The sequence below is a fragment of the Silene latifolia genome, chromosome Y (genome assembly GCF_048544455.1).
Source record: "Silene latifolia isolate original U9 population chromosome Y, ASM4854445v1, whole genome shotgun sequence".
Classification (NCBI taxonomy): Eukaryota; Viridiplantae; Streptophyta; class Magnoliopsida; order Caryophyllales; family Caryophyllaceae; genus Silene; species Silene latifolia.
The window spans coordinates 467,127,310-467,140,019 of record NC_133538.1 but is presented as its reverse complement, the minus strand read 5'-3'; the positions used below and the strand labels follow the sequence as shown (position 1 = coordinate 467,140,019).

The following is a 12,710-nucleotide window of genomic DNA, read 5'->3' as shown; positions in this document are numbered from 1 at the left end:
TTAGCTTTCTGAGCAAGAAAGCTTCTCTTGATAGACTAGAGTAGCATTATGAGCCTCTTGCTGCAAACTAAAATTGGAGGGATCAAGATGCAGCTTTCTCTGAGCATTGTGCAACAGCATCAGAGCAACTTTAGTGGTAGTTTCAATATTGGAGTAAGAAGAATGGTTAAGATCTTTTAGAGGCTTTTTAAAAGCCTTCAATTTCTTCACAAATTGGAACATTTTGAAGCCAGCCACCTGCTGTTCCCAAATCCTCTTGACAACAGGTATAAACTTATAATCCTTTCCCCACATGTTGAAATATTTAAAACTTCCTTTCCTATATCCACCCTCAAAATTCAGAACCATTGTGCATGGGCAATGGTCAAATAACCCCTTAGGGTGAAACATAGTAATAGTGTCCTGAAACTGCAGTAGCCATTCATCATTAACCATTGCTCGGTCAATCCTGCTGAATACCATGTCCCCAGCCTCATGCTTATTGTTCCAGGTATAATAAGCACCATGAGCAGGAATATCTCTAATCTCACACTCATCAATACATTGTTGAAAGTCCCTCACCTCAGCATCTGAGACCTCAGAACTAATTCTCTCATTCATAGCCAATACAGTATTAAAGTCCCCCATGACTACCCAGGGCCCAGTATCCATTGTTTTCATATGGGTAAGAGCCTGCAACAATGTCACTCTCTTAGCTAGTCTATTAAACCCATATACCAGTGAGAGCCACCAAACCTCCCCAGTAGGCAAAAAAGTAACACGAGCATTTATAACTTGAGCAACTTTGTTAAGAACCTCAACATTATAGTGTATAGCATTCCAAATAAGCCAGATTCTCCCTCCCTCAAGACAGCAATTATTATTCACTATAGCCCAGTGTAAACCCAAGCCTTGATGTACTTTATTAATAGAGCAACTCCTAACCCTAGTTTCAATTAAACCAAAAAGACCTACATTATTAGAGTGTAGAAACCATCTAATATCCTTCTGCTTATTCATATTATTCATCCCACGTACATTCCAAAATCCAATGCTACCCATTTTCAATGCTTAGTTGTTCCCCTCCCAAATCCACCTGAATCACTTTTCTATATTCCACAGAGTGTTCAAGGACCTCCATAAAACTTCTCCCTCCAGTCCCTACTTGAGTCCCTCCTTGCCTAGTCAACCTAGTAAGTATCCTAGCAGAAGAGAATGGAGTAAGAGAAACAGGAATTGGAGTAACCAGTCTAGTAGGCACAATGGAAGCTATCTCCTGACTCATAGGGGTTACTAGTGGATCAGGATCAGGAATGACTACTACAGTATCAGTAGCTGGTTTAGGAGATTGTTGTGGTTTCTGTTTAGGTACCCATTGCTTCCTGATCTTACCCTTCCCATTAGCCTGTTTTTTCCTACAATCCCTACAAAGTGACCAAGCCCTTCACATTCAGGGCAAATGACACGTTTCCATTCATAATGGTCAATCTGCCTATGATCAATTCCCAATTCATTAGTAAACTCAATCACATCAGGTAGATTCTCTCCCATTTTAACCTCAACCATATTCCTAGCATGTCCAATGAACGTTTTGAGTAAGGTGTTACTATCACAACGAATAGGTTCCCCAACCAGTCCTGTAATCTTATTCAGGGCATTCCCCCAAAACTTCAATGGAAGGCCATAAAACCTAATCCAGATGGGTACCACATTTAGTGCTTCTCTAACAAGCTTAACTGGTGGTGTCCACTCTTTGACTACCACTGGTTTGTTGTCAAAAAACACAGGTGCTGATTGTAATACCCTCACCTTCATCGCTTCAGTTTTAAAACGAATAAGAAATATACCATTAGAGTGAAAAGAAATCTGATCATACTCAGTTTATCCCCATACCCGTTTAACAAACCCTTCCACAACTTTAAACGGTGGGTTAGCTCCTATCACATAGCAATACACAGCCGTGGACCAATATGCTAATTCATTCTCAACATCAGTATCAGACAGTTGGAGACGACTTACCCTTGAAGACTCAGGCGACTGCGGCTGGTACGAAACTTCCGTCCAGTCACTACAATCGTCTGAAGACTCCTCCTCAATCGAATCCATCCCACTATGAAGATTGAATGGACAGATACCAGAGCTTGAACCCTGAGCGTGCCCTTCCAACCGAGGAATAGCCAGAAGACCATCATCATTAGGATCCAACACCTGATATCTCGATCCATAAATTCTATTATTAGGCGTAATACTATTATTTGGTGTATTTTTTGGATTTTGCGTAATATTATTAGTTATTATTCTAATTCCTCTACTAGTTCTAGGGTTTTTATGCTTTTGTCTCGGCATTGCTGAACAATCATAGAAACAAAATGTCCTTTCACATACAAATGAGTTTGAGTGCATCATGAGAGTCCATTAGTCAAAAGATCACGCAAGAGCTTAAAGGTTTGTTGAATGTCTTTCATGCTACGCCATAGTGTAAATCTCATCTAAGTTTTTGCATTATTCCTTTTGCCCATGTTGTCTCGGGTTTTGAATCATTATGCTTAGCTTGTTTTAGGATATTGCAATTAATGGGATATGGGTTCTTGCTTGGGGACAAGCAAGAGTTTAGCTTGGGAGAGTTTGATGTGTTCATCTTATATATACTTCCACCCCTCATTTTAGCTCGGTTTTGATTGCATATCAATACTTTAATTAGTATATTTGTGAGCTAATCTTGTGTTCTAGGTGTGTTTCTTGTATTTTATCGCATTTTGTAGGAATGAGGCACATGGATGCTTTTTCTCGTCATTTTAGCAAGTACCAAGTTCACTAAGCTAAGTGGAAGCAAGATGGACCATGGTAGAAAATTATCAAATGACAAGGACCAAAACAACCATGGAAGAGTGTGTTTCCAAGCCTAAGCAAGCTTGTATGAGATATGGCTTGATAATGCAAAATGATCTTACAAAAGAGCCCAAAAGAAGTCCAAACTTATGAAGAGAATACCAAGCTTAGGATACTCCTTTGGATGCTCTTAGGCACAATTATGAAGCATTAACCGGAGGCATTAAGGGACATTTATTGCAAACATTGGATCCCTCAAGCAATTAATCAGGAATTGAAGACAAAATGACCGGATACGTACGGCCCCGATTGGGGTTGACCTCCTCTTGGACCATTACGTTATGCCCCTATGAAGAGTCTATCCAAGTCGAAATACTCGAGATGGGGGGGGGGGGGGGGGGCTGAATTGAGTATTTAAGACTTATGGCCACTTTTTATTTTATATCTAAATAATTAATTACTTAAAGTTTATTGATTAAACTTTAACTAATTAACTAAACGATTTATATACGTAATGAAATGAACAATAAAGAAAATTGCAAGGACACATGATATTTGAAGTGGTTCAGGTTCACACGTTGAAGCCTACGTCCACTATTCTCGATTAATAATTTAAGTACCTTTTTTCTGGATTACAAAATTATCAACCCACTTGTATAACTAACTCTAGCAATAACTCAATTTGAATATCACAAGATATTCGGTTTTGACTATCTTAAGTTACTAAGAAAGCACTAGATTGTTCTTCTAGGTGTTCACCAAATTGAACGAGTAGAAACAATATGAAGTACTATTATGTTATAACGTAACCTTAAGAATTAATACGCAAATTAAAGAGCACGACTTTTCGTAAAGAATTTACAAGTGCAAAACAAAAATACTCGATTAGAATTTAAACTCAATTTGATTGCAAGGAATTTTAATATTCGAAAAGCTTGTGTGGATCAATGAATCATCATACGTATATATAGTAGAAGAGAGAAACTAGGGTTTTGGTCGGAACCCTAAGTGTGCCGTGAGGCATGGTAGTTTGTCTCATAAAAACAAATCTTATCTCTTGTTAATTTAATCTACTAAATATTTTGATTAAGTAATTAAAGTAAATCTAATATAATTGATAAGATATGAAAATATCTTATAGCAATATATTATGGATTTGACCTAATAATATTTACTTGCATAGGGAGTTAACTCGGCATCCACATGGCTTATAAGCCCATCTTAGCCAAAACCCTAGGTCAAAATATCGAGGAGCAGATTAGGGTTAGGTTTAGATAATTTTGCAAACCCTAGGTAGCATGATGACTCATAAGTCATTTTGCTAACCAATAGGAAAACGTTAATTATTCATTCTAAGCAAATCGTATTTCATCTTTATCATATACACACATGATTTAGAAACATATTTGAAGAATTTTATTTTTTGAAAAATGATTTTAAAACTATTAAAATCGTGCCTTTAAAATGCAACCCAAAGTTATAGTAAATATGGCTAAAACCTTAAGCTTGGTAAGTAATGTTATAGGTGAAATAGCTATAACTTTAACTTCCCAATATTACTTCTTAAGATACCGCTATTAGACGATGTCCTATACTAGCTAATCTTCTTGGAGATCTTCAGTGGTAGGATCATCTCTTTATCTTGATCATAAGCTCTTCATCTTGACCTTGTTATAGACTTGATCGAGCCTTTTGCTTGAGTGATCATCATACTTGAAACTTGTTACAGTTACTATGACGCTTTAAGATTCTTCAATGTTATAGCTCAAGCCGCTATAACATTACTTGAACGATGCTTCACAAATATTCAATGTTATAGCCAAGGTTGCTATAACATTACTTGCTTAAATTGTAAACTTTAATCAATCTATTAAAGACTAAAAAAATGATTACGATCAAGAGTATATATAATATTAAGTACACATTTGCCATTATCAAAACTAATAATACATCAATATGGTCCAACAAATTCCCCCTTTTTGATGATGACAAGTCTCTTACGATTTGTGACTAAGTGTAAGTTCTCCCTCAACATAATACTATAAAAGTCATAGTCAGTTGAATGCAAGAACAATCCACTTATATACAAAGTATAGCATCTAAGGATCTTAAGAGATTAAAGATTCTAGCAAGGAGCAAGCTTAGGCAAATACTTATGTCACGGTCATTTTCTTCCCCCTCTTGACATCATCAAAAAGACGAGAAAAGACATAAAACAAATAGAATAATAAAGACCGAGACACGCATTAATCATGCCAAGAGAGATCATAAAACGAGAAAGGAATCGACGATAAGCATGAAAAATATAAAATATGTCTAATACAAACCAAGGAGTCTAATCCGAAAGGGCCGAATGAAGAGAAAGTGCCAAAATGGGCCGTATTAGACAATTATCCAAAATAAGCGTCTATGAAGCAAAATAAAAGGCAAGGCAATGATAAGAACGGTCTATGGAATGTTGTGTATGACACGGTGGGGGTTCACATAACCAGGACGGGTACGAAACTCAAGCGAGGTGAGACGATCAAGACACTAGCCCACTTGCGTTGCTTGGGCTGTGAGACACCGATCAAAATTGAGCACCTTCATAGACAAGGCTTTAGTAGCGTCAAAGATTTACCTCATCTCGGCTCTCATGGCTCGTCCTGCTAGCGTCACTGCTCCTCCTTGACTACACAAATTTGCTAATAAAGTGGACAGGCTAATAGCCTCATGCATGCACGAATCAGCAACCCTAGCCACAACCGTGAGACACTCCTCTAACTCCTTCAATCGAGCTAACACCTCGTCATAACCACGGCCCAAATCCATAGGAGCCACAACCCGTTCCTTAGCCATACCCGAAACCAATTGTTCCAGCAACTTGGTTTGAATATCCATCTTAGCATCCATACTCGCCATAAATGAGTCCACCTTCTTCTCCAAAGCCACAACAACATCGGATGATTTATCCACCACAATCCCTTTCGTCAAAAAACACCACATCGGGTCCTATCGCCCTTATTTTCATCATTCACAACACCGAGTCATTCATTTCACCCTTGATTAACCACCATAACTTTCTCCACTGACAACACCCTTGTGCTCCAACAACCGAGAGATCCAAACACCATAGGGCAAGTCCAAGGTAGAGTAGAACTTGTCCTCGGTAACTAAGACACTCGTTTGAAGAATACGATGACAAACAAGCATAAAAAGATTAATCTTGTGCCCCTCCAACCATATATTCACAAGTACCATCTCATAACTTGACAACTTATATCGACCACCACGGCGAGGAACCATCGTATTCCACATAAAGTTTTAAAAAATATTAATTGTTGGAGAGAAGAGTCATGCAAGCATGTTATTGGTTTCGGTGGCACCGTCATCAAAAGTCTTCTTAATTAACAACATTTCTTCATCGGACACATCTCCCCATTCAGCACTCAGGTTAATTTTGATCCCAACATCAGGGACCAAAAACAGAGTACAAAAATCAACGGCGGAGATTTTCACTTCCGACCCATTAACAACCGCATGCATCACAACCGTTATAACTGAAACTGAACCGAAAAATAGGATTACCTCAATCAGATAGACAGGACCGGTCAAAGCACTTATCTTGCTCCATTCTTGAATGTTCAAGAAATTCTTGAAAAACCCCAAAGCGTCGAATTTTTCGTATCATGGCGGTGGATAAGAATGGCCTCCATGAATGTCATACCGAAGAACACTATTAATTCGTTGTCTCTCAAGTGTTGTGAGACGAAGCTTATCCAACCCAACCATCGTAGCATTCGGCATTGGAGATTTAAACAAGGTTCTTTGTTGACCGTCTCGACTTATCACCACTTCCACGTTTTCCTCTGACTCCTTATTGAGTTTCCCTTATTGAGTTTGCGATGCTTTCCATCGACTCGTATATCCTTCAGGTTATGTTCAGGATTGGTCGGTTTTGGGTTTGATGGAGGTGAAGGAGTGTTTTCGGGTTGATTAGAGGGATTGCATGTAGAGTTTTGAGGTCTCGGTCATACGATATGGCCAAGTTGTTAGTGTATGAAAATGGGTGTTTGGTTTGAGGGTCATGGTGATAAAGGTTTGAGAGGTTGAGTGTTTGAGAGTTTTGAGAAGAAAAATTATGGAGAGTTATTGTAATACCCGTAATTTTATGGAATTTATATTTACGTTTCGCGGGTTTTTAATAATTAATTAAGACGTTTATGATTAATAATTAGTGATTGTGAATAAGACGGGATGATATAATAAAATAATAAGTAATGGAATAACGAGTCGATATGGCAATTGGATAATAATAATATATGATAATTCATATAATAATAATAAACGATAATTATGTTATAATAATAATAATAATAATAATAATAATAATAATAATAATAATAATAATAATAATAATAATAATAATAATAATAATAATAATAGTAATAATAATAATAATAATAGAATACATATTGTTAATTAGTAAGTTTCCTAATAAGACTACCTTCTACTAGTATAAAAGCAAAAATAGACCTACCATATAGTTTTATTCATATAATTGCACAAGTATCACACATAAAAGGAGAGAGAGAGAGAGATCTATAGAAGAAAGAGGAAGAGAATATAGCTTTATTATCGGCTCAAGGTAAGACCGTCACATAATTTAATATTATGTTTTATAATTGTTAAGTCACATGAACTTCACGTAATTGCCATATTAGATCACCGTGTACCACCGTATGGACCACCCTTGACTCGCGACTTTGACCCTTGGTTAGCACTGGACCACCGTGCCTTCATCAGACTTTGACCTTGACCGTCGTTTGAATGGCAGGGGATGTAATTAGGGGCGTTTGTCGGGGTGGCTGCGACGGGACCGTGTTGTGTAAACACAAGTTTCGAACCCTGGTTTTGGCACGACTAGACCTGGTTTGGGGTAGGATGATGCTTGGTGGTTAGGTCGGCCCTATTAGAGGTGCTAGGGTGGTTAAAGGGGCTTACTTACGTTGGGTTGGCCGGAGATAAGAGGAAACCGCAATTATTCGCGTAACCCGGTCTTATACACCTTACCATGGGTATTTGGACTAGAACTCGGGTTGGTTGGGACCGTGGAGGATAGACGAGTTGACTGGCGGTGCTTACAGGGTCCGGGGTGGGACCATGGTGGCAGGGTGGCCGGAAAAGCGTGAAAACAGGGGAGTACAGGGGAGGGTGTTACGGGTGAGTTCTTGTCGGGTTTAGGTGGTTGTGGTCGTTGATGTAGTAGGTCAAGAGGAAGTAGGACCACCCCTGGAACCACCGTGGGTCAGTGGTGACAACGGTGGTGGCCAGAGGTGGTGGGGTTTTGTGTAAAGGTAGGTGTCGGGTTGTTTTAGGGGGCTAGTGTAAAGGGGTGTTGCTGCTTTCGGTTGGGACCATGGCTAAGGGCGAGAGCGTGGTCATGGTGGCTGGCTTTGGTGGAGGACGCTGGTGGTCAGTAGTGTCATGGTTGTGGGGTGTGTCGTGTGGTGTGTTGTTCAGAGTGTCGGGTTTTCGGTATTTGGTGTTCATGGTTGTGGTAGCTAGGGCGTCTTAGTTGAGGGTGGTAGGGGACAGTTGGCTGGTGGTTGTTGGTTGTCAGGATGCGTTGTAGTGCGAGCTAGAGATTGGCGGGCTTGGGTGGTGCCGTTGGTGGTTGTTGGTGTCCGGATAAGACACGTAAAGGAAGGGTGTCAAACACGGTTTTGCCGTGTATTATGGGGGTGTGTATGTTGCTGTTTTCATGTGACTTTTATGGGTATTAGGTATTGAGTTGATTTATTAATTATTTAATACGGGTTAACATAGGAATTAATGGTAATCGGGTTTTGGCTTATTGAAACAAGTTTTTGAATTATATTATACGAGATTATAAATAACTAATTAATTAATTTATAATTAATGGAATTATTTGAATAAAGTATATAATTAGTAATTATAATTATTATTTGTATTAGGTGACGGTTTATTTGAGGAACTTTATTTGTTGATTGGATTGCATAATTGAAGTGCGTAATTGGAGTATTTGCTTGCCAGGTAGGATAACTACTCAACTCGTCTTTTGTGGAAATTGAATGGATTAAAGGATGCGTAAATTATTATTGTTGAATTATAGTTGGGTGTTCATTATTGGATGGTAATATTTATATTGGCATATTATTTTATTGTGTATTCTCAGTCTCGGACTGGGACGACAATGAGTTATGAGATATCCTCAGTCTCAGACTGGGACGACATTTATGTTTATCCCCGGGCCAGGAGTTGGCAGGACGACGGTGTGGTGGAACCTCGGTCAAGGACCGGGACGACTAGTGTGGTTATGATGGGAATTGGTAGTGGTATTTATTCTACTTGTTTACATCTGTTAAGTTTGTATATTTAATGTTGTGTGATTATCCTACTCAACCTCGTGGTTGACCGTGTATTCGTGAACACCTGCGGTGAACCGTTTTATGGGGAGCAGATTTGACAGGTACTAAAGATTATCTGGCTTGGGAGCATTGGGATGAGAGCTTGACTTGGACCATAGTTGAAGTCTAGATCACATAGAACAATTATACACTTTATTTATTTCCGCTGCGAGTTGTAATTATTTTATATTAAGTTTTGATTGATTAGTATGTAATAAATATGTAATCATTAAAGTTTTAATTTAAAGTACTTTGGTGAGTTGGACTTTGTTATTCACTACCTCGGGAAACCGAGATGGTAACAGTCCTATTTATTTGGGAATGTCTAGCTAAAGGCTCCTGAATAAATGGGGGTGTTACAAAGTGGTATCAAAGCAAAAACGTTCCTCAGGCCTAACCAATGAATGTAATAATGAACTTAGGATGTGTCTAATAAAATGAACCCGGGTAGAAACTGTTAGGAGCCCTTTTTGGCTTAGGATGAGAAGGTACCCTCACTCCGAACCCCGGCCTTTCCAGTTTTGAACCGGTTACCATGAGAGATATTGAAGAGTGGGTTAAATTTAAAATGAATACTATTTATTTTCTTAGGAGTTATTGTTGCCTTGGATGTGTATTGTTTTCGTTGATGACCGAGGTTACGGGATGTAACCTTGATTTTTTTTTAAGGAGAGTAGGATGGATGATATAAAGAGTTGACGTTGAATTGTCTTTATCATGAGCATGTAAGTAATTGTTGAATTGGTATTGATCATTTGATTGGATGATTATAGTAGTATCATGTCTAGCGATATGCGGTTATATGAATCCCGAAACCATGCTATTTACAATATTATGAAATAATTAAACTTGTGAAATGAATGCTTTAGAATAGATGCTAGTCATGTGTGAAGTAGGACGACTAAGTTGTGTTACTACAAGTATAGGAGGGTGTTAATAAGGATTTATGATCTAGTAAAAAGCAATGTAGAAGCTGGACCTTATATGTCAGATTTTATCCCTATTTGATTTAGTTGCCGTTTAACCTCTGTTTATCGTATAAGGTTTAAATTTTTATGAGTGTTAACACGGTGAGTTAGCTTTCCAATTCCGTTGGTCTCATATTCAAAAAATTTACGGTTTGGGAGAAATAAATAATTTAGTGGACAGTGGTCGGAATATTCCTGTGCAGTTAAGTTTTCGACAAATGATTTTGTATAATTTCTCATTTAATTTGTACTTAAGATTTACACCTAATTCAAACTCCACTGTTTAAATGATTCAAATATGTTTTCAAATTTATAAGCCACGTTATAAGGTAAATTTTTGACAATTAATAGTGATTTTTACAATTTGACCCAAGTGTTTTACAGATTGCTGACTAGTTTCTGTTTCGACCCAGTGTATTATAAAAATCTTTATAAAATGATTATTCGAGATTTGGGCTTGATTATTTTTCTCATATTTTGAAAACTCTTTATATTTTCTGGAAAGTATAAAAAATCAATGTAAAATGTAACGGTTGTTTAATGGTGATTTTTGAAAGTTACAGCTTGTCTTTGATTCCTGAAAACGCGAGTTTTACCAAAAGTTTAATATAAATGTTTTCTTAATTCTTAACCTATGATAGTTGGTAGGTGGGAGTTATGATGATGATTGAGACGTGATGGAGTTGGGAGGTATTAAAAGAAGTAAAATTTTAGAGTTATGGTAAGTATAGGATTGGGGTAGGCGGTGTGTTCAAGTGGTAAAGAAAGATCCCCCCCCCCCCCCTCCCCCGCCCTTTTTTTAATGCAAACATAATATAGGGAAAATCTTTTAGATAGTTAAAACACATAGTTAGGATATCGTAAAGATTTTGTGGATAAAAGTGATAAGATTTTTGGCCAAAAATAAGAGAATAAGGAAAACTATGACCGAAAAGATGGTTCGTAATAAGACACAAAATATATATATATGACTATCAAACGGAATATTCTCATAATATAATATGACAATTAACATAAATATACATGAAACGAGAAACACGGACACAGTCATACAATCTCGTCAAATCTAGTCAGTCATAAGGATAGTAAAATATTCGTGACAAGTTTAGTTGCCACCAATTAAACCAATTTCCAACCGTAAAATATCAAAACGTTCTCTAGCTAACGCTTTGGTGAAAATGTCAGCCCATTGTTTTTCTGTACTAAAAAATTCCAGTCTTATGTTGCCCTTATCTATATGGTCACGTAGAAAATGGTGTCTTATGTCTCTATGCTTAGTACTTGAGTGCTGCGCAGGATTCATAGATATAATTAACGCACTCGTATTATCACATAAAATGGTAATACACCCAACGTTAACACCGTAATCACATAACTGTTGCTTAAGCCATAAAAGTTGAGAACATACCAACTCAGCGGCAATATACTCGGCCTCAGCTATAGATAATGCATTGGAATTTTGCTTCTTTGACCCCCATATAATAATGCAAGGTCTAACAAATGTAGCTATGCCGGAAGTACTTTTTCTATCAGGTGAACAACCTGCATAGTCTGCATCTGAATACCATATGAGATCGAAATTACACTCAAGAAGATACCACAGATATAATTTCGATGTACCAATTAAATACTTCAAAATTCTCTTAACTGCAATCATATGCGATTCTTTAGGGCATGATTGAAATCGAGCACATACGCATACACTAAACATTATATAAGGACGACTTTCAGTTAAATAAAGAAGTTAGCCAATCATACCTCGATAAGTTGTCTCATCAACAGACTTACCGTCTTCATCCTTAGTCAACTTCTTGTCTGTAATCATAGAGTTGGCTTAAAATGATAATTTTCCATACCAAATTTCTTGATCAACTCTTTGATGTATTTCTGTTGGTGTATCATTATTCCTTCACTAGTTTGTTGAATTTGAAGCTGAAGGAAGAACTTGAGTTCTCGCATCATGCTCATATCGAATTCAGAGGTCATCAATTCTGAAATGTACTTACACAAACGATTATTAGTTGAACCAAAAATAATACCGTCAACATAAATTTTTACAACTAATACATCGGAATTTTCGGATTCCAGGAATAGGGTTTTGTCGACAAATCCTCTTTTATAACCACTTTCAAGAAGATATTTTGACAATCTGTCGTACCAAGACCTAGGAGCTTGTTTCAAACCATACAAGGCTTTATCTAATTTCAAAACATGGTTTTGAAACTTGCTATCAAGAAATCCTTGAGGTTGCTCAACAAAAACCTCTTCATTCAAATAACCTTTAAGAAATGCTATCTTAACGTCCGTTTCAAATAATTTAATTCCTTTGTGAGCTGCAAAAGCTATTAATAGCCTAATAGCCTCAAGTCTAGCTACGGGGGCTAATGTCTCGTCATAGTCAATTCCTTCTTGTTGATTATACCCTTGTACAACCAATCTGGCTTTATTTCGTATAATAACTCCCGTTCCTCCAACTTGTTTCTAAAACCCATCTTGTACCAATAACAGTTCGGTCTTTAGGTCT

At 37.5% G+C, this 12,710-nt stretch overlaps 1 protein-coding gene across 1 annotated transcript; it reads right to left on the bottom strand.

The window, feature by feature from the left end:
• LOC141632943 (uncharacterized) lies at nucleotides 1–999 on the bottom strand. Its single transcript, XM_074445443.1, has one exon. The coding sequence runs from the start codon at nucleotides 997–999 to the stop codon at nucleotides 1–3; it is 999 nt and encodes a 332-aa protein (XP_074301544.1).
• Nucleotides 1,000–12,710: the final 11,711 nt, after the last annotated feature.